A 19,862-nucleotide genomic window follows, 5' to 3' on the forward strand; every position below is an offset into this window, starting at 1 on the left:
GGCATTTAATGTAACCTCTTTAATCCATTTGGCAGTAATTAAAGACACTATGGAACAGATATTTCTATGCAACAGTACCTGGTTACTTCTTATAGCAGTAGCGAGGCCACCAGCTTCTTTGAAATGGTTCCCTTTTCAAAATTCAAGCTGCACACCTTACAGGGGATGATCCCTGTGTTGCCAGCACGAACTTTCCACCAGGAAGCTAGAGCACAGGCCGGTCTGTAGTAGCTCAAATGAACAGAAGTAGCTACTGTAATAAATTAAGATTTCTTCAAGGAGCGGAAAGTGGTTGGAATGCAAGTGACTTTGTTGCTTCCATGACAGACAAAGGTAGGAGCCCTGCTGTACACAGCAGAGGCCCAAGACTGACACCAGTCAGGCATTGTTAAGTTGTCGGGCCACACTGAGGATGTGCTCTGCCCCTTTGCTGAGGAGGAGCTCAGCTAGCTCAATGCCCAGTTTCTCTGCAGCCACTTGGGCAGACGGAAGAACATTCTTCGCTGTGATGCCAACATGCTGGATATCATCGCTGGGACCATCTTCATTCTGAGAAGGGAGGACAGGATGGTAAACCCCTTAGCCTCCAGCAGGACGTTTGGGGGGTTAGAGGCAGGGGGAGGGTCTCATGGATACAGCTCATTTTTAGAAACAAGCACACAGTACTGGTTCCTGCTAGGTTGACATCTGTTGAAGGACAGGGAGCCTCCCAGTGTTAACATCTGTTTCGTTTCCTGCTGCAAATTAGTCATGATAAAATTGGACAGTTGCTATTTAACTAAGGAGCCTGAACTATTACTCTTGCTCTGAAGAATTAATTCAGGAGTTAAGGAATCAAGTGCATGCGGTACTATTGGCTAATATAGCTATGACCATGTTAGCACGTCACAATAAACCATGGTTTATTATGAATGAGCAATGTGCTATTGTATAGTGCCCAATATCTTCTGCTTCCTTAACACAAGTGGCAAACATATGCTAGGAATGGGGTTCCCAAAATGTGGTCCACGGACCACCAGTAGTCCATGAGGTGTCTAAAAATACAATTGAGAAATGGTACAGCATCTAGTACAGTGCATTACAATGGCTACAACAGGCAATGGGAAGCTTAGATGCCTTTTCCTTGCTTCCTCCTCCCATTCATGCCAGGGGAAGAGCCAAGCAGAAGCAATCCTAAGGGACCCAGCTTCCCATTTTTCTCCCATGTGGAAGTGTGATGCACAATAGGAACAGGTACCTCCTGTGGGAAACAGTTCACACTTGCTTGCATGGTCTCTTGCAGGCTCTCAGACCCATCGAGGCTGTAAACTGCTCCAGTCAAATATAACTAGGGAGAAAAAAGGAGGACATAAAAAGAGCCCTATAGCTGTTATCCGGCCAGTGACCCATCCAGTCCTGCACCGTTCCCACAGTGGCCCACCAGCTGCCCATGGGAAGCTCCCAAGAAGGCCCCCAGTGCAAGAGCACTCTCCCTCCAGTGCCTACTGGCAATTGCTATTTGGGAGCATACTGCATCTGACTACAGTAACGGAGCACAGCCATCGTGGCTAGTAGCTACTGACAGCTGTTGCCATGAATGTGTCTAATCCTCTTTTAAATCCATCCAGGTGAGCAGCTATTACTGCCTCTTGCGGGAGCGAACCTGGAATGAATGTTGACTCTAGCACAGCCAAGACTTTGCACGCGCAGCCCTCCTGGGCTCCTGCTCCCAGGAACTAGCAGGCAGTTTGCTAGTATTCTGCAGGGACTTGGGACCCAGTACTATGAAAAGTCATCCTTCAAATGAGGAAACATCCCTTCGGAGGACGGGAAGGAATTCTAAGACTGGGAGCAGCCACTCTGGCTGTTGTGGGCTACCAGTTCCGCCAGGATGAAACGGTGGAGGCTGGCCCAGTCTCGGAGAGAACGAGTGGCTGGAGCAGGAGTGGGAAACGTGTGGCTCTCCTGCTGTTGGGGCTCCCGACTCCCACCAGCCCTGGCCAGCAGAGTCAGGGATAAGAAGAACTGAAATCAAGCGACACCAGGAGAGTTGCAGGCTCCCAGCCCCTGGCTAAAAGGATTTTTCAACACCTTTTGCACGTACTGGCAGGCAAGTACCCAGTCTGTTAATGATAATCATTTAAACCCAATGTCCAAAAGCAATTCCCATACATTATATCTTTACTACAACCCTGCAGAGTAGGCCAGTGTAATCCCTATACTGCAGATGGAAAGCAAGGGGGGTTGTAACTTGTCACCCTCGTGAATTCACAGCAGAGGTGAGGTGCACATTGCAGCCTCCAGGATTCTTTGCTCAGTCACAGCCAGTGAACACCTCCCCTTCATCCCATAACAGCCTTCAAAATATTGCTCAAAATAGTATCCACCACTCTCATATAGTCTCCCTAAAATGTAAACGTACTGCCTTCAAGTCGATCCCGACTTGTGGCGACCCTACGAATAGGGTTTTCCTGGTAAGCGGTATTCAGAGGGGGTTTACCACTGCCTTCCTCTGAGGCTGAGAGGCAGTGACTGGCCCAAGGTCACCCAGTGGGCTTCATGGCTGTGTGGGGATTCGAACCCTGGTCTCCCACATCGTAGTCCAGCACCTTAACCACTGCAGGCTGCTGCATCTAGCACGGGTGCCCCACCCCACGACTTTCAATGCCAGGAGTGCCCCATACAGCATCCCTGAGGCAGCCGCCTCTGGCTGAAGAGGGCAACAATTTGTATTGTCATTACCTGGAAGTCCTTCAGGACAGTGTTCACTGCTATGGGGACACTGCAGCCGCCTTCCTGAAATGAAGAACGGCAGGGAGACCAATGACATTCCTGCTGCTGGGCCCTCTCCTCCCACTGGGGAGTGCCCCGCTACCCTGAGCCCCACATGAGCAGCCTCCTGCTTCGGCTGCAGAGCCAGCACCACCCCAGACCTACCAAGTGCTTCATGAAGGCTCTCTCTGCAATGCAGCAGAGCACCGTCTCCCCATCATGCAGGACCGACACCATATTGAGGATCTCCTGGTCTCTGGCTCTCACCTCCACTGCTAAGGCACCCTGAAGGTGAGGGAGAGAAGCAGGAAAATCAGGCCCTCCTCTGCTTCCGGTAGAGCCCAGTGACTATGCAGCCCTATCCACCCACAAATGCAAAGCCCCTGCCCTGCAATGATCAGGGTCAGCAGATAAAAAGCACAGAGGCACAGCAGCAGCAATGGAGCCTCCCTCTTCTGTAAAGCACAGGACAGTTTTGGATGGAGACACCACACCATCCTACACACACACAGCGTCCGTTTAAAATTGGTTCATTGTTAGACCAAATGGAGGAAAAAAAGCTAGCCACGTTGGCCCATAAAAAAATCCGTATTAGGGGTTTGCTTGACCTTTATTAAGCGAACCAAAATGACACAGAAGGGTGCAAGCTTTCAAGTTCCTGTTTGTTGTAGCCCAACAGAACTCAAAAGCTTGCACACTCTTTTCTGGCATTTTGGTTGGTTCAATAAAGGAATTGCTCCAACATGGATTATCACATTTTTGTTGTTGGAATTTCCTGGAGACAAGAAGTCTTACCACCAAGAAGTTTTACCTATCAGGGGTGAGATTTAGACTCCCTTGGCACTCAGTTAAAGAGATCTTTGCTGTATTTTGAGTGATTGAATTGCCATTTGAGAAAACAGTTCAAGGGAAATTTTTTTTTAGTTTTTTTACACATAGGTGATGGGTGCTGTAGTGCAGCAGCAACAACTAGAGGGCCTCAGGTTAGCCATCCCCAGACAAGCGGGAGGCCACGACAAAGCTTGTGCCTCTCGGACAAGACAGTGCAGAGGAGCAACCAAGGATGCAACCTCCCAGCTCTGAGATTCACACAGGTTGAGAGTTTGCTCTTTGGAGAGAATTCATCCAAGACATGCACAGGGTGATGTTTGGGGTGGGGGTGAGGAGAGACAGAGACAGGCACATGATCAAAGACAGGAAGGCTTGCTCGTCAGCCTCCAGAGGCCGGGGGGGAGGCAGCACTAGCTACACAAGCTGCAGTTTTCCACTTGCAGCAGGGCCCAAATGAAGACATCACGCACCTGCCCAACCGCGTATAAGCAGTCTGTGGGACTGAGAACCTGGAGGAAAGCAGAAGAAGGGTCAGTGAGGAAGCCGCTGTGCCCGACTGCCCCTCCCCCAGAGACCAAAGGAGGAGTCTGACAAAGCGCCAGGCGAAGCCCCGCTTCCACCGGGGGCTTGGGCGGGGCCAAGGGAGAGGGACACCGGGAGGAGGCTCCCTGGGCACCATGCAGACAGGAGACGCTCCAGCCCAGCCCCTCACCTGGCCAATGCGGCTGTCCCAGCCCATCCGCCTCAGGCCAGCAGCAGCCAGGACAATGGCGCTGAAGTCCTCCTCCTCGTCCAGCTTCTTCAAGCGGGTGTTCAGGTTGCCCCTCTGCAGGAAGGATTAAGGGGAAACCAGAGGCTCCTGGCTGGATGGCCCCTGGCCTGCACTTCCACACCTGGCCAGTAGGACGTTCTGGTGCCCCAAGAACCCAACCCAGCTTCCAAGTGGGGGACCCACAGGCCTCATGTCCCATGGAGAAAAGCACCAGCAGTTCTCCAGCTCCAACCCCTCTCTGCAGGGAAGGGAGAAGGCTGAAGAGCTGAGCCGATCTGCCAGGTCATCGGGCAACATCTCGACACAGTGCCTGGCTCAAACCTGCACTCAAAGCCACACCAGAGACTTGTGAGGTATCCTTGACCCAGCTGTGTTCTCCCAGACTGTTTCCCCCCCAACCGACGGAAACGACAGACCTCTACCTCGCAGGGGTGTGGCAAGAACTGCATATTCAAAGTAGTGAATAAATTATCCTCCTCCTGCCAGGAAGTTCATCCACCCTCTCCTCCAAGGTGTCTGCTGACGTAGTCCTTTTCACAGGGTGTGGCAAGAGAAGGGCATGTAAGTGGGGTTGCAGCTGTGGTAGTGGTAGCACTAGCGGTGGTGCACATGGATGTCCATGTTACAAAAGGACAGTCAGTCCCAGGCATTGCCAGATCACGAAAGGATACAATATCCCTGAATTGCAGCTGTGGGAACTTTCTCTTCAGCTGAGCCGTCCGGCGAAGAGAGCTCGTCCCGATCACACTGTCGGAGAGGCAGAAGGAAAGCAGAATGAACGGAGCGCCTGGACTGCGCAGAGCTTCTCGCCCCAGCCAAGCCCGGAACAGTCCCCAGGCCCCTCCTGCCTAGAAAGGTCTGCTTGCCTTCACCTGATGTCCCATGGGAGAGCCTCCAATGCCGTCAACTCTGACCACAAGGGGCTGGTCAAGGCCGTGGGCTGCACCCTTTCCCAGCACTGATACCCAAGGCAGAGTTTGAAGCTGGGGCCTTCTTGGACCAAATTTGGCTTTCCCTTCCTGTACCTCAGATGGAACCTGAAGAGCAACTGAAACTCACCTCTTCTCGGGGAGAGTGTGGAGGGTCTTGCCAGCGTGCTTGGGGTGAAAGACGACAGCATCGTTTGGATTTTCTCTCCTGCAAGAGGCAGGCAGGGTTGCCTTTCAGGGTGCAGGTCTGCTAAGCTACCACAGAGCTGCCTCTGACGTTCTTGCAAAGGGGGAGACAGAGGCTCTGTGGCCCAGGCCCTTCTAGGGTCACAGCAGAGGCCTCCGCTTGCACTGAGTAAGAGAGTCACTGGCCATCTGATGCTCTGGCTCGACATGACATGCCAAGCAGCCCAAGCTGAGTATGCCTACTTTAGCAGGGCCCAGTCGCTAGGGCAAAGGGAGGATGGATGGATGGTCAGTGCCACCCGACGGGCCCAGAGCCACAGCACTGGCCAGGCAGAAGCAGGCAGAGGAGCCCAAACTCACTTGCAAATGGCACCAATGGTGAAGCCAGGCGGGAGGGATGTAGGCAGGTCCTTCAGGGAGTGAACCACCAAGTCAACCCTGAAATCAGAGGAGCAGAGCAGCTAGCTGGTGATGGGTGTGCCAACCTGGCAGGTCCAGGACAGTGTAAGGGCAAGGAGAGAGAGAGATTCTGAGCACCAGGCCTCAGCTCAGATTCCTGCTCAGCTATGAAGCTTTGCTGGGTGGCCATGCCAGTCTCAACGTGGCAAAAGTCAGATCCTGGCCTCTCAGAAAAGAGCAAGGAAAACACCCATTATTTTACAGTAGGGCAAAACTGGGGCAACCAGGTTCTCTTTCCAGCTCTGCTCTATGCCTGCTCTCCCCCTCCCCAAAATTACTTGGCTCCCCACCTGGAAAGCTGTGGCAGAGAAAAGCGTTCCACTCAAGATGGGCCTTCCTGGCTCTGCAGGCACCCACCGCCTTCCAGGAGAGCAAGAGCACAAGTGCCAAGGACACCCCCAGACAGTCTTGGCCTTTATGCTGGTTCTGCCAAGGAGGGTTTTGTGGAAGGAGACTGGCTGCCCCCTGCATCTCCCAGCCAAACAGCACTTACTCATTCCTTTCCAGTGCATTTTCCAGCTCCTTGGTAAAGAGGCTTTTCTCACCAATCTAAAATTGGGAAAGAGGGTGTTATAGGGAAAGTAGGCTGCATTTCCTGCCCTCCGCCGTGTTGCGAGTCCAGGGAGGAAGAGACCGCTTACCTTGGACAGAGCCGTGTCCAGGATCTTGTCTCCTGTGGTTGACAAGGCAACTATTCAGAGAGAGGCATAGAAGATTGGTGGGATTGCACAGATCCAGCACCAGCAGGACACAAACCACACCAAGGGGAGCAACTGCTTTACTTTTGAAACCATTAGTAGGGCAGCAAAGTAAAATGCCGCAGGAACCCAACCTCTCCCTGTGCCAGGCAAGAGCAGCTCGGCAACTTCTTTGTGTAGCTATCTAGCCCACCAAATTGCTCTCACCTCTGCTTGCTTTCTCCCCAACCTCTGTGTGGTGCACACCCCAGTCCCAGGCTTCCTGCCCCACACACTCACCAATCTCAAAGCAGAGGTGTGGATTGCGCTCCTTCAGCATCTGCACCACACTGTCCGTTTGGATCCGGGCCAGCTGCAATTTCAAGCAAGAGAAGGGCGGCAGAGACAGTCAGACAGTGCCAGAGTGTCCCGCCTCTAGCCTAAGACCATTTCCGTTTCAGAAACAGGACACCTGATGCACCTGCTGTTGGAGGGGCACATTTGTGCAGAATGTTGCACTGATGTGCTGCTCCCATAAGAGCCTAGGCAGGACGGATACACTCCCTTCCTCTTTGGAGGCAGGATGCCCCTAAATACCAGTTGCTGGGAGTCGCAGGTGGGGAGAGTGCTGCTCTTGCACTCTGGTCTGCTTGTGGGCGTCCCGTTGGGACATCCGGTTGGCCACTGTAAGAAGAGGGCGTTGGACTATGATAGGCCCCCTTTGGCCTGATCCAGCTGTAGGGCTCTTCTTAGGCCTTGAGAGGAGGAAAGCAGACCCACTTGCAACAATCAGGGCGGGACGAGATGGCGGTGCCTCTAGGAGAAAGGAGGTTCCCACCACTGCTGTCTGCCTCCCCCTCTTCCTCTTTCTTTCTCCCACAGACACCCCCGTTCTGCTTAGGAAAGGCATGATGTGGGATCATTCCTGAGCCGCCACCAGCCTCAACAACAGGAGGCAGATGGAGATTAGCTCTCAACCACAAGGGCAAGGCATTATCTTCCTTTGCAAGTCTGACCCTCCCACGCGCAGGTCTTTGGGTGTATCCTTTTGCTCCAGCTGGTGCGGCACATGGGGAAAACTTTGCTCCTTACAACACCTCCCTGTAAAATGATGGTCAGTTATTTCCAATTTAAAGATGGGGAACTGCGGCTTGCCTAAGGCTGCCTGAGCAAGTCAGCTGCAGAGGTATGACTTAATTATAGTGGATTCCAGGAACTAGGACTGAAAGCTTTTGAAATATTTCATCAGTGAGCAGGTAAAAGGTGGCAAAGTTGACAAATACTCAAGACAGTTCAGTCAACAGCTTGGCATGACGCAACTGCCTTTATATCTGCACTTATAAACTTAATCCAGTGGCTGAAAGTGAATTACAGCAATGATACAAAGCCAGCAAATGTAATACTCAAAAGTGTAGATGGGTGCAGGTTTGGGGGAATGGCCCCTGTCATAACAGCCCAAGATGAATTTGGAATTTGGTATTACCGGGTGGTGGTGATGGTTGGAATGGCTCAGAAAACACATGCATTCCTGTACAGCAGCCATCAAGAGCTTGTATGCCATCCAGTCTAACCCTTGCTTAATGCAGGGAACCCAGACTGCAGCATCCCCAAGAATGACTGTCCAGCCTCTGCCTGAAGAGTGCCAGAGAGGTAACACAGGACTCTGCCTTGTACCAAGTCAGGCCATTGCTCCGTCCAGCTGAGTATTGTCAGCACTGACCGGCAAGGACTAGTTGCAGATGCCCAGGACTGAACTTGGCATCTTTACCACTGAGCTATGGAACAGCCCACTATGACCCCCCCCCGGCCATGGGCTTCAGTGTTGCATTTGCTCCTGCCATTAAGTTGCTTCTCCAAATGTCCAGCTGAGATCTACCCTCCTGTGGCTTACGTACCATTAGATCTACTCCTGCCCTCTGAGACAGCAGAGGACACATCGCTGGCTGCAATTCAGAGGAGAAGAGTGACAACGGTCAGTGCCATGGAAAGCAAGTCCTGGATCTGCGCATGCTCTAGACGATGGAGATGGGACATGATAGAACATAAAGAAGGGGACTCCTACCCAGAGTAGACCCACTGAAATCTAGTTACAGCCATGGATTTCAATGGGTCTGCTCTGAGTAGGATTAACACTGGATACGACCCTTTGTCCTCTTCTCTGCAACAGCCTTTCAGGCTATCATGTCCCATCTCCATCTTCTAGAGCATACACAGTTCCAGGACTTGGCACTGACCACTGTCACTCTCCTCCTCTGAATTCCAGCCTGTTTACTGGGAAAAGGATAGAAAACGCCACACTAGGCCTACCCAAATCCATGGTAAATCCACACACATCATGTTCTGTGCCCACCTTGCCCAGGAAAGGCAGAGAGAACAGCAGGCAGGAGGCTGCATTTGCATGGAAGTTAGAAGAACCTTACCTGGCTCTTCCTGGTTCCCACACGGATAGTCTGGTTTTTGAAGCCATTTTTATCCTGAGAAGAAATTGTCTCTAATTACTTTGAAAAGCAAGGTTCAGGCTGACAATTCCACAATCTCTCTGCAGAACCCTAAATCAAGAAGCAAACTTGCACCAAGCAACACTTTCCTCACAATGAGACTGGCTGAGGAAGGTGGGGGTGGGCTAGAGAGAGAGGCACTGAAGGCATCCCAGGAAGGCACTGACCTTGACAGGAACACTCTCCGGTGTTCAGGACATTAAAGGAACAGCCATAAAGGTTAGCTGAATGTCATGCAAGTCTAAGACTTTCCTCTTCTCCCAGGTATTTTAGCATGTGTTTTTAAATTGTTTTTTAAAAAAGTGTATTTGAATTTGTACATTTGTTTTTAATGTTTTTAATTGTTGTAAACCACCCAGAGAGCTTCGGCTATGGGGCGGTATACAAATGTAAATAATAATTAATAATAAGTATCTGCAAGGGACTTGGATACCCTCCCCTCAGTCCCCCCCCCCCCGGTCTTGTATCAGATCTAAGGTTGGAAACTTCTCTGGGCAGGGATCTGCCTTTCTCTTTCTGCTTTGTAATGTACCAAGAATGTTGTTGGCAGGATCTTAAATTATTTATTACTAAGTTAGTTTTTACAGCCTGACCAGCCATAGTTCAACAACCCTCTGCAGGTTCTGGGACAAAGATCACACGCAGGAAAAACAGACATCAAAGAAGCTGACGGGTATTCTCTGCAGCAGGACTAACATCTGCCCATGCCAGGCAGTGCAATGCAGGTGACCATCTAGCAGGGGCCCTCCAGAAAAAGGTGCCCGCAGAGCCAAGTGGCTCAAGAGAGCAAGCCAAGCCCCCCACACATGCCCAGGACAAGGCAACACTGAGACAAACATATCAGAGTCAGGGGGCGGGGGAGTCCAACTTATGGACCAGTTTGTAAAATGAATCATCAGTAGGGTTTGTCTCTTGCCGAAAAGTTTCATCCCTATTTATGGCACATAAAGTATAGCTGAATGTGTGTGCATCTGTGCATGTGTGGGAGAGAGAGGGGGAAAGAAGTGTGAAGTCCTGGCTGATGATCCAGATTCAGAAACCTTCCAGACCACTCGCAATTGGCCATTAGGGTTTGGAAATATATCCCCAGAGATACACACCCCTTACCTGACTATGCTGGAGCACCACCTCTGCCATCTCAACAGAGTCTTCCTACTCAGAACTTCAGGAGGAGGAGGGGGGTTTTGTTGCTAGAGGAGAGAGAAAGAGCTGCTGCTGCTGCTTTAGCTGCCTTGCTGCGCCCAAGTGCCATCAAGGGAGTCTCCTTGCTAGCAGCTCCAACTTGGAAGCAGAGATAAGACACCGCAGGGGAGAGGAAGGCAAAAGGCCTTCAAGGCAGGGGAGGAGGCAAAGCACAGCGACTGCAGGAGCCACTGCAGCTCCTGGGGCTGCTTGCAAGGAGCTGCCCAGGCTCCACACAGAAAGAAATTGTTCCAGGAAAGACAGGCAGGAGAAGGGGATCTCCCACCAAGGCAGCTGACAAAGGAGCCGCTTCCACAAGTATGCAAAGGACGTTTCACCCACTTATTTTCAACAGGGCAAGGGGAAGGGTGGGGCAAGAGAGGAGAGGCGGTCAAGCTGCAATCATCTCTCATCCCAAGGAAGAAAGCCATCCTCATCCTGAGTATCTCCTTCCTTCCTTAGCAGTCAGGGCCGCCTGTCCCATCCACAAAATTCTGCAGCCAGGAACCCCACAACTTGGGATATGATTTACTCTGTACAGTAGAGGTAATTCCAAGATCCAGGTATCTATAGAATTTGTCTCTTTTGGGGCAGGGAGGAGCTGTGAAAAGGAGTACAAAGGAGCCAGAAATGGGAGGCAGGGCCAGGCACAGAAATGGGGCATGGGTGGGCAGTGGGGCAGGAAGTGGGGCGTAGATACAGTAGCTGGGGACAGGGAGATTCGCAGGGCACTAAAACCCACGTGGCTTCTTGAAGCCAGGCCCAAATCATTAGTTCCCTTTAGTCTTTATTAAGCATTTCCATGAGGTCTAGAAGCTTACTTTAAGCAAGAAGAAAGGAGATAAGGTGACCAAAACAGCAGATTCTGTGCTTGTGAAACAATTATGCAGCCAAGGAGAACAGAAACAGCCTTGACTACAGCTGCATCAGAGAACAGAGGAGAAAGCAGGGAGCCAGAAGCGATGTGAATCTGGGACTCAGAACAGAGAAACGGGTAGGCTCCCTCCGAAGTGTAGGTCTCTACCATGTAGCATCCCCAAAAGGCTCTCTAGTCGGACATCCATTTGTTCAAAACCCGGACCACATCGGGCAGGCCTCTGCTAGTCTGGCTGCGGGCACAGGCACCTCTCCGCTGGGAGGCTGCAGGACGCAGCCCGGCAGCACTCGGGACGGGGCGCGCACAAGGCTGAAAAACGGCTTCGCCAAGCACACCTCACAGCGCTCAACAGGACGCCTCCGCGCGGCACCCGAGGCCGAGGCCCTACAGCCGCCGCCCCCCCAGCTGGCCGTCTTTGGGCTGGTCGGCAGCCGCTCCCACGCGGAGGCAGAGGCCCGTCGCACACGGCAGCGCACGAAACGGAAGCCTCCCGTTCGGCAGGAGCCCATCCCGGGACTGCGGAGGGCGAAGCCGGAGGTCGCTCCCCTACTCCTCCGCAGGGCAAACCCAGCCGGGCACCCCCGGAAAGGCTGGCCAGGCAGGGCACGCGCAGAATAATTCCAACCTCTCGGACGGCGGCACTCATTTGCATCCCATGAAAGCCCACCAGGAGCCGCGTGACGTCACTACTCTGTACAGGGGGCCGCCTCGTGACGTCACCCGTTCTCAAGAACACGCCGCCGCCATCGGCTGAGCCGCAGGGGCCCCGTCCCTTTGGCTCCTCTCCCCAACGCGCCGGCTACTCACCGGCGGCGGCCTGTTCATGCCGCTGGTAGTGGCGCCCCGGGACGAAGAGGCCCCTTCCGGGATCACTTAGGGCTGCCGCTTCCTTCGCTGCCTCGGGCGTCACTTCCGACACTAGGCCTTCCCTGAATGGGAGGTGGCCCCGCCCCCTTACTGTGACTGCTGCCGCCGCCACCCGCGGGAAACGGGGCGCGTGAGCCAGAAGCGCGTCGATCCTTGGCGGAGCATCTGCATTGCAGGTAGCGGGGCCCGGGCCCACTCCGGGGGGAGAGACCGCAGAGTCGCTGCCAGCTACATCTGGCTTGGCCTCAGGCAGCTTCCCCTGCCCCTCTGCTGCGAGAGGGGCTGGTGCGGTCCGAGCCTAAACGGAGCGGCCCCGGCGCTGCGGGCAGAAGCAGTCTACCACTGGCTGAGAAACACGGCGGGGGCTGCAGGGAGAGAGGGCCGTTTCCTGCTTGCTGGAGGCGTCCAGAGTTGTTCTTTAAAAGGGACATGGCCCAACGCACGGGAAAGGAGAGAGGCCTAGCAGTGGGCATTGGTGCCAAGCGGCGCCAGAGCAGCCCAGAAGCTGCCCCAGACCAAAGGTGACCCATCTGCAGTTCTGAGGCCAACTAGATGCCTTCACAAAGCCTGCACGCAGGACCCGAGAGCAACAGTTGACAGGGAGGACTGATGCCTCCAAGCCCTGCCTGTGAGCTTCTAGGAGGCCTCCCACTGCTCCACCATCTGCTGCCTGAAGAGCCAGAGGTGATGGGGCAGGGTGCTTATTATGGCAGCAGAGTGTGTGTGTGTGTGAGAAAGAGAGAGAATCCAGTTCCTAGATTGCAATTCCCCTCTGCTTACCCAATAGTTTGAACATGAGATGTAGCGAAAGGAACCAACTGTCTGTCTCCCATTTCCAGTCCTTATGGGGGGGGGGGAGCTCCAGCCTCTGCCTATGGGATGGTGTCCAAGGTGAGAAGAACTAGCTGGGGGGGAAGAAGTCTGCTTGGGGCTTTGAGCAGCTCCAGCATGTATTTGCTCTATAAAGCCAAGAGCAGGGGAGGGGAAATGGCAGAGTGGGAGGAATCGGCACAGAGAACAGCCGTCTGCCTGAAAGCTCAGCTTCTGGTGCTGACCACAAACAGTCCTGTGCCAGAAGGCACTTCAGGGAAACTGGAAGGATGTGCCCCTCCCCTGCCCCGCACAGAGGTCCAATCCTGAGCCAACATGGCTAGTAGCTCAGCCTCAAAAGAGCTATTCTGTGGAGAGCTTTCTTTGGGCTCCCACAACAGGCTTCCTTTGAGAAAAAGCAAGTACATACACAGGAAGAAAGATGTTCATGCACTTTGTATTTCCAGGAACTAAGCTACCATTAATGAAGGATTACAGACAGGGATGTTAGTGCTAAACATTATTTACAACTCTAATCTATAGCCAAGGAAATACTTCCCCCCCCCCCCGTTCCAGAATGCTGTCACAGTTTAGTTCCACGCTGTATCTCTGAACAGGGCAACAAAGGGTTACAGAGCACAGCCTGGAACAGAAGAGGCTCCAGCAGAGGTCAGTCTTACAGCAGCCTGCTGATTATACTCCGGCACCAGACTTTTAACTAGGAATCTTACCCAGCCAGCTATAGGTTTGGAGAAGCAAGTCTGCTTGTAGTCAACCCAGAAAAACACAAACAAACCTAGTCTGTCTCTCTCTTGCCTGAGCCACTTGCCTTGCCCAACTTTGGCTTGTGCCTGGAGAAGCTGGCTGCCCCTCCCTCCCTCCCGTAGCTTTATAGATAAGTTCTGTTGGAAAAAAGCAAGAGGAGGGCCTGCCCAGCCAGCCAGAAACTCTGATTATGGCAGTGTGCAAACACTTTTAGAAGGGGATTCTTGGGGCAGTTACACGGCTCTTCTTCTCTGGTCAAATTCCATCCTCAGGCAGGTCACAGCTCCCTAGAGAGAAAAGCTGGTTGTATCGCTCAGCTGGAGAGGTGCGGACAAGAGGCTGAATGACACACACGCCCCCTTGCCGCCACCGTCTAGGTGCTCTGTTTTGTGTGTATCAGTAGCTCACGCTGCAAGCCGGCATCGAGTGCTGCAGCAGATTTGCCTGGAGGAAGGTCTGTGATGAGGGTGAGCTTGTTGAAAATGCCACGGCCAAAATAATCCGCAACCACAGAGAAGCTGTCATTGGAGCATTTCAGCTGAGAGAGGCAAAAAAGAAAAACCCAAGGAAGGGTCGCTTTAGAGGGAGTTTGGGGCAAGGGATTTTATCATTGGACAGAAGGTGTCATAACCCAGACTAGAAATCCATCTGGGCAGCAGCCCCCCCACCTGGTGCTGGAACTGGTCGTGCAAGTCCCGCTTCTGCTCTTGGGCGCGGATCATGTCCATGACTTTGCGGTTCTCTGGCATGCACGTGGGGCACTCTGACCCGCTCTCTGAGTAGCTCTCAAAGCAGTGCTGGTGGAAGGAGTGGTTGCACAGGAAGTGGACCGAGGGCAGCTCCAGGGAACTGGTGCAAATGCTGCACTTGGTCTTCTGGAAGATCTTGGGACTGAGGGAAGGAAGCGCACAATGGAAGGCAAGGAAGAGGCAGTTTCAGTGACAGACACAAACACGGGCGACACCAACACTGCTGTGATGTCTGCTTTGTATCTGGGCATCAAGCACGTCTGTCCCTCCCCCCGCCCCAATTTCAGCATTGCCCCAGCAGCTGGAAGTAAAGAGCAGCTATACTCTGGCAGGCAGCTGCACGAAGCCTGTGTCAGAGCGCCTTCCCAATCCAAGGAGCTGGATGGGCTTGTTCACCACAAGAGAGGATGGCAACGGGCAGGGGAAGTGGCAGGCAATGCTGCTCCCGGGAAGGCCATGTCGCAGGTAACAAAGCTTGTACGGCTACCTGGTTTTGAGCTCCTCGATCTCCTTGCGGATCCGCTTCGTTTCCTCCCGGTACTTCTGAATCCTCTGCTCATCCTGTTGAATCTGGCGGCTCTGGTTCTGCAGCTTGCTGACGAGGTAATCCTTGATGACTGACAGGGTGGCTGTGGAGTTGTGAGCCAGAGTCTGCACAACTGGAAGGAGGCAGCAGCCCATCAGCACAGGAAAGTGGGATGAAGCTATTTTAATATTTAGATGACATGTGGGTGACCGCAAATCTTCCAGAATGAATGTGGAAAGCTGCAAGCCTTTGTCCCTTCACACCTGGGTCGGGGTCTCTTGTAAGAACGTGGCTCTGCATGCTTCAACAGCCCCCACCTCACTCCAGACCCTGTAATGGCCAAGATTCAGCTGGCAGAGGCCAATTCAAATGTGTTATCCATCCTGAGCTCTTGGGTAAAGGGCAGACTAGAAAAATAGACTCCTTCAGCGAAAGAGTCTCTGGGTGAAGAGTAAGAACAGCTGCTGGCCTCTGCTTGCTTGATCTCTGCAGGGTCTGGCAAGCAGAGGGAGAGGCGGAAGGGGGAACCCTGGCTTTAATTACCACGTGATCTACCGGAAAGGCCAGCTTCAATTCCCTGTTCCATCCACTCTGGAAGCTTCCCAAAAAGACAGGCCTACCCAGCAAGACTTTCTCAGCCACGCCCACCCTTGCCTTAGAAGTGGGATTCCTCTCACCCAGCAGGGGCGGCATGAGATTCTTGGTCTCAATGTGCTTGAGCACAGCCGTGATGCACTCTTTGCAGTCCTCCTCCTTGTGGGCAAAGTAGCCAAGGGCTTGTTCCCACAGGCAGGCCTCCTGGTCTCCATACAGCTCACAGACTTCAACCACCTTCTTGTACTGCTCATTCTGCATATGGTAGTGCATGATCTGCTGGAAACTGGGGAAAGGAAAGGGAGGGGAAGGAGAGGCCAAGCAAGGGAGGCCAAATATACTCTTCCGGAGCCCCTTATGCTGCTCTGCAGCCCTTTCTTACCCACACAGCCTGGGCACAGATCAGCCAGGCCAAAACCCTGAACTTAGGCTGCAGGCCTGGTCTAAAATCTGCAGCACCCTCCCATTTGGGAAGGTCCAGAAACTCTCCTCCAGTCCCAGCCCCCAAATAGCAGGAGGCTCCAGACTCCTCTGCACTCACAGCTTGCCCTGTTCATAGAGATATAGGACACCATCCTTGAAGTTGTGCATCTGACACAGAACCAAAGCCTTATCGAAGACACTCCGGAACTTCCCACTCTTCAGCAAGGAAATGGCTTCATTGTGCAGTTTCTCTTTGTCCTGCAAGGAGCCCAAAGCCCAGGAAGTTTCAAACTGGTAAGAGCCCTGCTGCAGCTGGGTCAGACCAAAGGGGGCCCTGTAGTCCAGCATCCTGTTTCCCACAGTGGCTAGTCAGATGCCCCCAGTTAATCTGCACGAATCCACTGATGGGTGTGCATGGCTGAATACTTGGGCGCATGCAAGGGTGTGTGTGTGAGAATGTGCTGATCAGACCCCCAGAGTGTTGGCCAAGGGTGAATGTGGCCCTCAACCCCAAAAAGGTTAGCCACCCACGTCATAGGCCATGGGGCACCTCGATAGCCCAGACCAGCACTGAGCCAGGGTCTTGTGAACAAGGGAGTTTTCCTCTCTTGCCACCCAGATTCACCAGGACCTTGCTGCCAATGGTTTCTAGCGGGCAAACCTGACCCAGCACTGCTGTCTCTAAGCAGAGGGAGGCCTGACCTGTGGATCCTGCTCATGCGCCCAGTTCTGGAGGCGGAGCTCCAGCAGTGTGTCGTACACGCCCTGCGGAGAGTCCGGCTGCACTTCCGACATGTGCTCTAGGAAGGCTTTCAGCTCCCGGGAGTTGTTGGCAAAAATGGGAATGAACTCATCAGGATTTGCCTAAACAACAAGGAGGAAAGTGAGGAAGAAAGCCAGGCCACAGCAGCAGCCAGCCTAGAGGCAGCCCAAAATATCACAGAGCCCCCTCTATGAGGGGGGAAACACTCTGGAGACACCAGGAAGTGAGGGGTATGTATGGTTTTGTTGGGGGGGGGCTTCTTTCGACAGCAGCCAGGCAAGGACAAGACTCTGGAGCTGCACAGGTCCGAGCCCCGTCCTGGCTGCTCTCATTCTGCCCGCCACATGTTGCCAAACTTTCCTGCCTTCCAACCTTTACAGACTCTGCTTCTCCCCAAAACACCCTGTAGCCTATCACCACTGAGCCCGCCTGCCTTGACTGTAGTTTACACTGAGCATTTTGTTCAATGCCCCACCCCCTGCTTTGTACGCACGATCCTCTGTCGCACAAAGGAAGTGCGGCGACATGGCCTGACTACTGCCCTGCCCTCCCCCAGAAGCCAGCCCTTACCTACCTTCCTATCTCCCAATGCCCCAGGGCCCTCACGATCTCCTGCTGGCTGGTAGTTTGTGCACAGGACCTTCAGGAGTTCTGTGGTCTCGTTTGGGACATGATGCATGAGGATCTTGCCGTACCGCTTCATGTTGCTCTCAGCCTGCTCAAAGGGCAGCTTCCCAATGTAACGCAGGGCCTCCTGGTAGTTCTGTGCAAGAGAAAGGCAGGCCGCGCAGGAGACAGTTAGCTTTGTAGTCAGCATTTTAGCCCCCTTCAGACATTCTGTCACCGTGTACAGCCTTCCCTAACCTGGTGCCCTCTGCGTGTTTGGACTCCCATCAGCCCCAGCCAGCAAACCTGGGGGTGATGGGGATTGTAGTCCAGAGCACACAGAGGGCACCAAGTGTATTTATTTATTATTTATTTATTATTTAATTTGTATCCCGCCCTTCCTCCCAGCAGGAGCCCAGGGCAGCAGACAAAGCGCTAAAAACACTTCAAAACATCATAAAAACAGATCTTAAAATACATTAAAACAAGACAGCGTTAAAAACATTTTTTTAAAAAAAAATCTTTAAAAAAGGGTTAAAAACATTATTAAAAAACATATTAAGCAATTCTAACACAGACGCAGACTAGGATAGTTCTCAACCTAAAAGGCTTGTTGAAAGAGGTTGAGGAAGACTGGGCAGAATAATCATACAAGGAAGAGTGGTGGGACAAGCATGCTACCTCTGCCCCTCATACCGTCATCCGCGACAAACAGGATGCAAACTGAGGAACTTCCTGTACTTGTGGAAGTTCTCCAGACATTGTAGAACCCCAGCTTACAGCATTCTAAAATGCATGGGGAGCCTCCACAAGTACAGGAGACTCATCACTTCAGACAGGCACTCTCCAACTCGGGGGGACAGGAATGGCAAGGGGAGACAGCGCCCCTCCCGTTGAGCAATTATTCTACACACTGATATAACACCTGAAGAGGGCTTTTGACTTGCAAGAGTAGATAACATTCTCTGGACAAAACAGGCCCAGCAAACTTCAGAAACAGACCCAAGTTTGCCAATATCTTGGGGTGAGAGTTACGCAGGAGAGAATGTCTTTTCTCCTCTGCAGCAATACATCACACAGGTCCTCCTGTAGAGTGCAGCACAGGAGAAGCCACCCCACTTAAAAATTAGAAGTGATGGCAACCCTTTTTAAGCTTCCTGCTACAGTCTTGAGGGCCCTAAACCTTCAAGAACTGAACAGGGGTTCCGAACAGGCCAAGTGAAAGAGCCACAGGAGTCTGCAAGCTGCCCACCCCTATGCTAGTCAAACCTCTTTTTTGTCTGCCATGGGGGAAAACAGATTTCCCATTTTCGAAACTAGAGACAAGCCAGAACCACAATCCCCAGTAAGAAAAGCAGCCTGCCATCAGAGAACTATGGTCACCGCTCCCCCGCCCTGGAGATCTCTCAGGCTTCTCCAGTATCTAGAAGCACTTGATAACTGCAAGTGAACCCTCAAACACGCAGGCAGGTCTCACCTTGATATCCTCCAGCTGGATCTTGAGGTACCACTCATGGTGTGCGTGCTTCTCAGCCAGGTACACGGCATGGGAGTAACAGCCTGCTTGGCGCAGCACCTTGATGGCTGTCTCCACGTCAAAGTGCACCTCACTCTCACTTGTCTGTATCGGAGAGACAGAGCAAAGAAAGCATTCCTACAGAGCCCTGATTTAGACTTTCAGCCTTTGGCAGGAAGCAGCTGCCCAAACTTACTTCTGTGGAGCTGTGGGCCATCCTTCCCTCAGATGTCTGGAGCAGAATGCCACTACAGCCTCTGCGGCTCTCCCACCCAACATAAGCACATAACCACTTGCTGGATCAGGCCACTGGCCCACCTCGTCCAACATCCTGTTCTCACAGTGGCCACCCAGTTGCCCATGGGAAGCCCACAAGCAGGACCTGAGCGCAAGAGCCCTCTCCCCCCCCGCCTGTGTATCCGGCAACTGGTATTCGGAAGCATCCTGCCTCCAACTGTGGAGACAAAGCATAGCCATCCTGGCTAGTAGCCACTGATGGCCTCATTCTCCATGAATTTTAAGCAAACTGGCCTGTAATTTCCAGGATCACCCCCGGATCCCTTTTTAAAGATTGGTGCTATATTGGCCACTTTCAGGTATGAAGGCAAATCTGAGGGACAAGTTACATATTTTATTAGAAGATCAGCAATTTCACATTTGAGTTCTTTGAGAACTCTTGCATAGATGCCATCTGGACCAGGCAATTTGTCATTTTTTATTTCATCTATTGAGCCTAGGATTTCATCTCTCGTCACCACTATTTGCCTCGGTTCCTCAAACTCCCTTTCTGCAAAAGTTAGTTCAGGAACACGGATCTGCCCTATATCCACTGTGAAGGCAGATGCAAAGAATTTAGTTTCTCTGCAAGTCTTCTTATCCTGCTTTGACTCCCTTGTTGTCCAAGGGTCCAACTGCCTCCCTAGACGGTCTCCTGTTTTGAATGTATTTAAAGCATTTTTTGTTGTTGGTTCTTATGTTCTTTGCAATGTGCTCCTCAAATTCCGCTAAGGTGCTAGACTATGACTTGGGAGACCAGGGTTCGAATCCCCACACAGTCATGAAGTTCACTGGGTGACCTTGG

General features: G+C 52.6%; 2 protein-coding genes across 4 annotated transcripts in view; both read right to left on the reverse strand.

Annotated features, from left to right (window-relative positions):
• Positions 1-12,058, reverse strand: HMBS (hydroxymethylbilane synthase). 3 transcript variants are annotated; one of them, XM_061593500.1, is made up of 15 exons: positions 11,970-12,058; positions 10,211-10,293; positions 9,026-9,079; positions 6,906-6,978; positions 6,570-6,601; positions 6,422-6,477; positions 5,830-5,907; positions 5,414-5,491; positions 5,026-5,101; positions 4,295-4,408; positions 4,053-4,091; positions 2,917-3,036; positions 2,722-2,775; positions 1,238-1,327; positions 1-549 (listed from the first exon to the last, which is right to left on the reverse strand). In XM_061593500.1, the coding sequence occupies exons 2-15, from the start codon at positions 10,238-10,240 to the stop codon at positions 379-381; spliced, it is 1,065 nt and encodes a 354-aa protein (XP_061449484.1). In that variant the 5' UTR covers positions 10,241-10,293; positions 11,970-12,058; the 3' UTR covers positions 1-378. The 3 variants fall into 3 exon arrangements, with proteins under 3 accessions (XP_061449484.1, XP_061449481.1, XP_061449483.1); XM_061593497.1 differs by having other exon boundaries at positions 6,570-6,619; XM_061593499.1 differs by lacking the exon at positions 10,211-10,293 and having other exon boundaries at positions 6,570-6,619.
• The window catches only part of VPS11 (VPS11 core subunit of CORVET and HOPS complexes), a 17,872-nt gene continuing 9,978 nt past the window's right edge, over positions 11,969-19,862 (reverse strand). Inside the window, exons 9-16 of the mRNA XM_061593492.1 lie at positions 18,743-18,886; positions 17,234-17,422; positions 16,599-16,760; positions 16,015-16,154; positions 15,557-15,759; positions 14,841-15,012; positions 14,273-14,495; positions 11,969-14,142 (exon numbers count right to left, since the gene is read on the reverse strand). Of these exons, the coding sequence (XP_061449476.1) occupies positions 13,978-14,142; positions 14,273-14,495; positions 14,841-15,012; positions 15,557-15,759; positions 16,015-16,154; positions 16,599-16,760; positions 17,234-17,422; positions 18,743-18,886 (1,398 nt within the window). The 3' untranslated portion in view covers positions 11,969-13,977. The remainder of the gene's footprint in view (positions 14,143-14,272; positions 14,496-14,840; positions 15,013-15,556; positions 15,760-16,014; positions 16,155-16,598; positions 16,761-17,233; positions 17,423-18,742; positions 18,887-19,862) is intronic.

This window comes from Rhineura floridana, chromosome 12, assembly GCF_030035675.1.
Source record: "Rhineura floridana isolate rRhiFlo1 chromosome 12, rRhiFlo1.hap2, whole genome shotgun sequence".
Taxonomy (NCBI): domain Eukaryota; kingdom Metazoa; phylum Chordata; class Lepidosauria; order Squamata; family Rhineuridae; genus Rhineura; species Rhineura floridana.

Bases quoted from the DNA above. Each gene is read 5' to 3' on its own strand.
- HMBS (XM_061593497.1), bottom strand. From the start codon at position 10,240: ATGGCAGAGGTGGTGCTCCAGCATAGTCAG. The intron at 6,478-6,569 runs GTAAGCGGTCTC...TCCCAATTTTAG, and splicing joins TGGACACGGCTCTGTCCAAG to ATTGGTGAGAAAAGCCTCTT. The intron at 4,409-5,025 runs GTATCCTTTCGT...TCCTTCCTGCAG, and splicing joins AGCTGCAATTCAGGGATATT to AGGGGCAACCTGAACACCCG.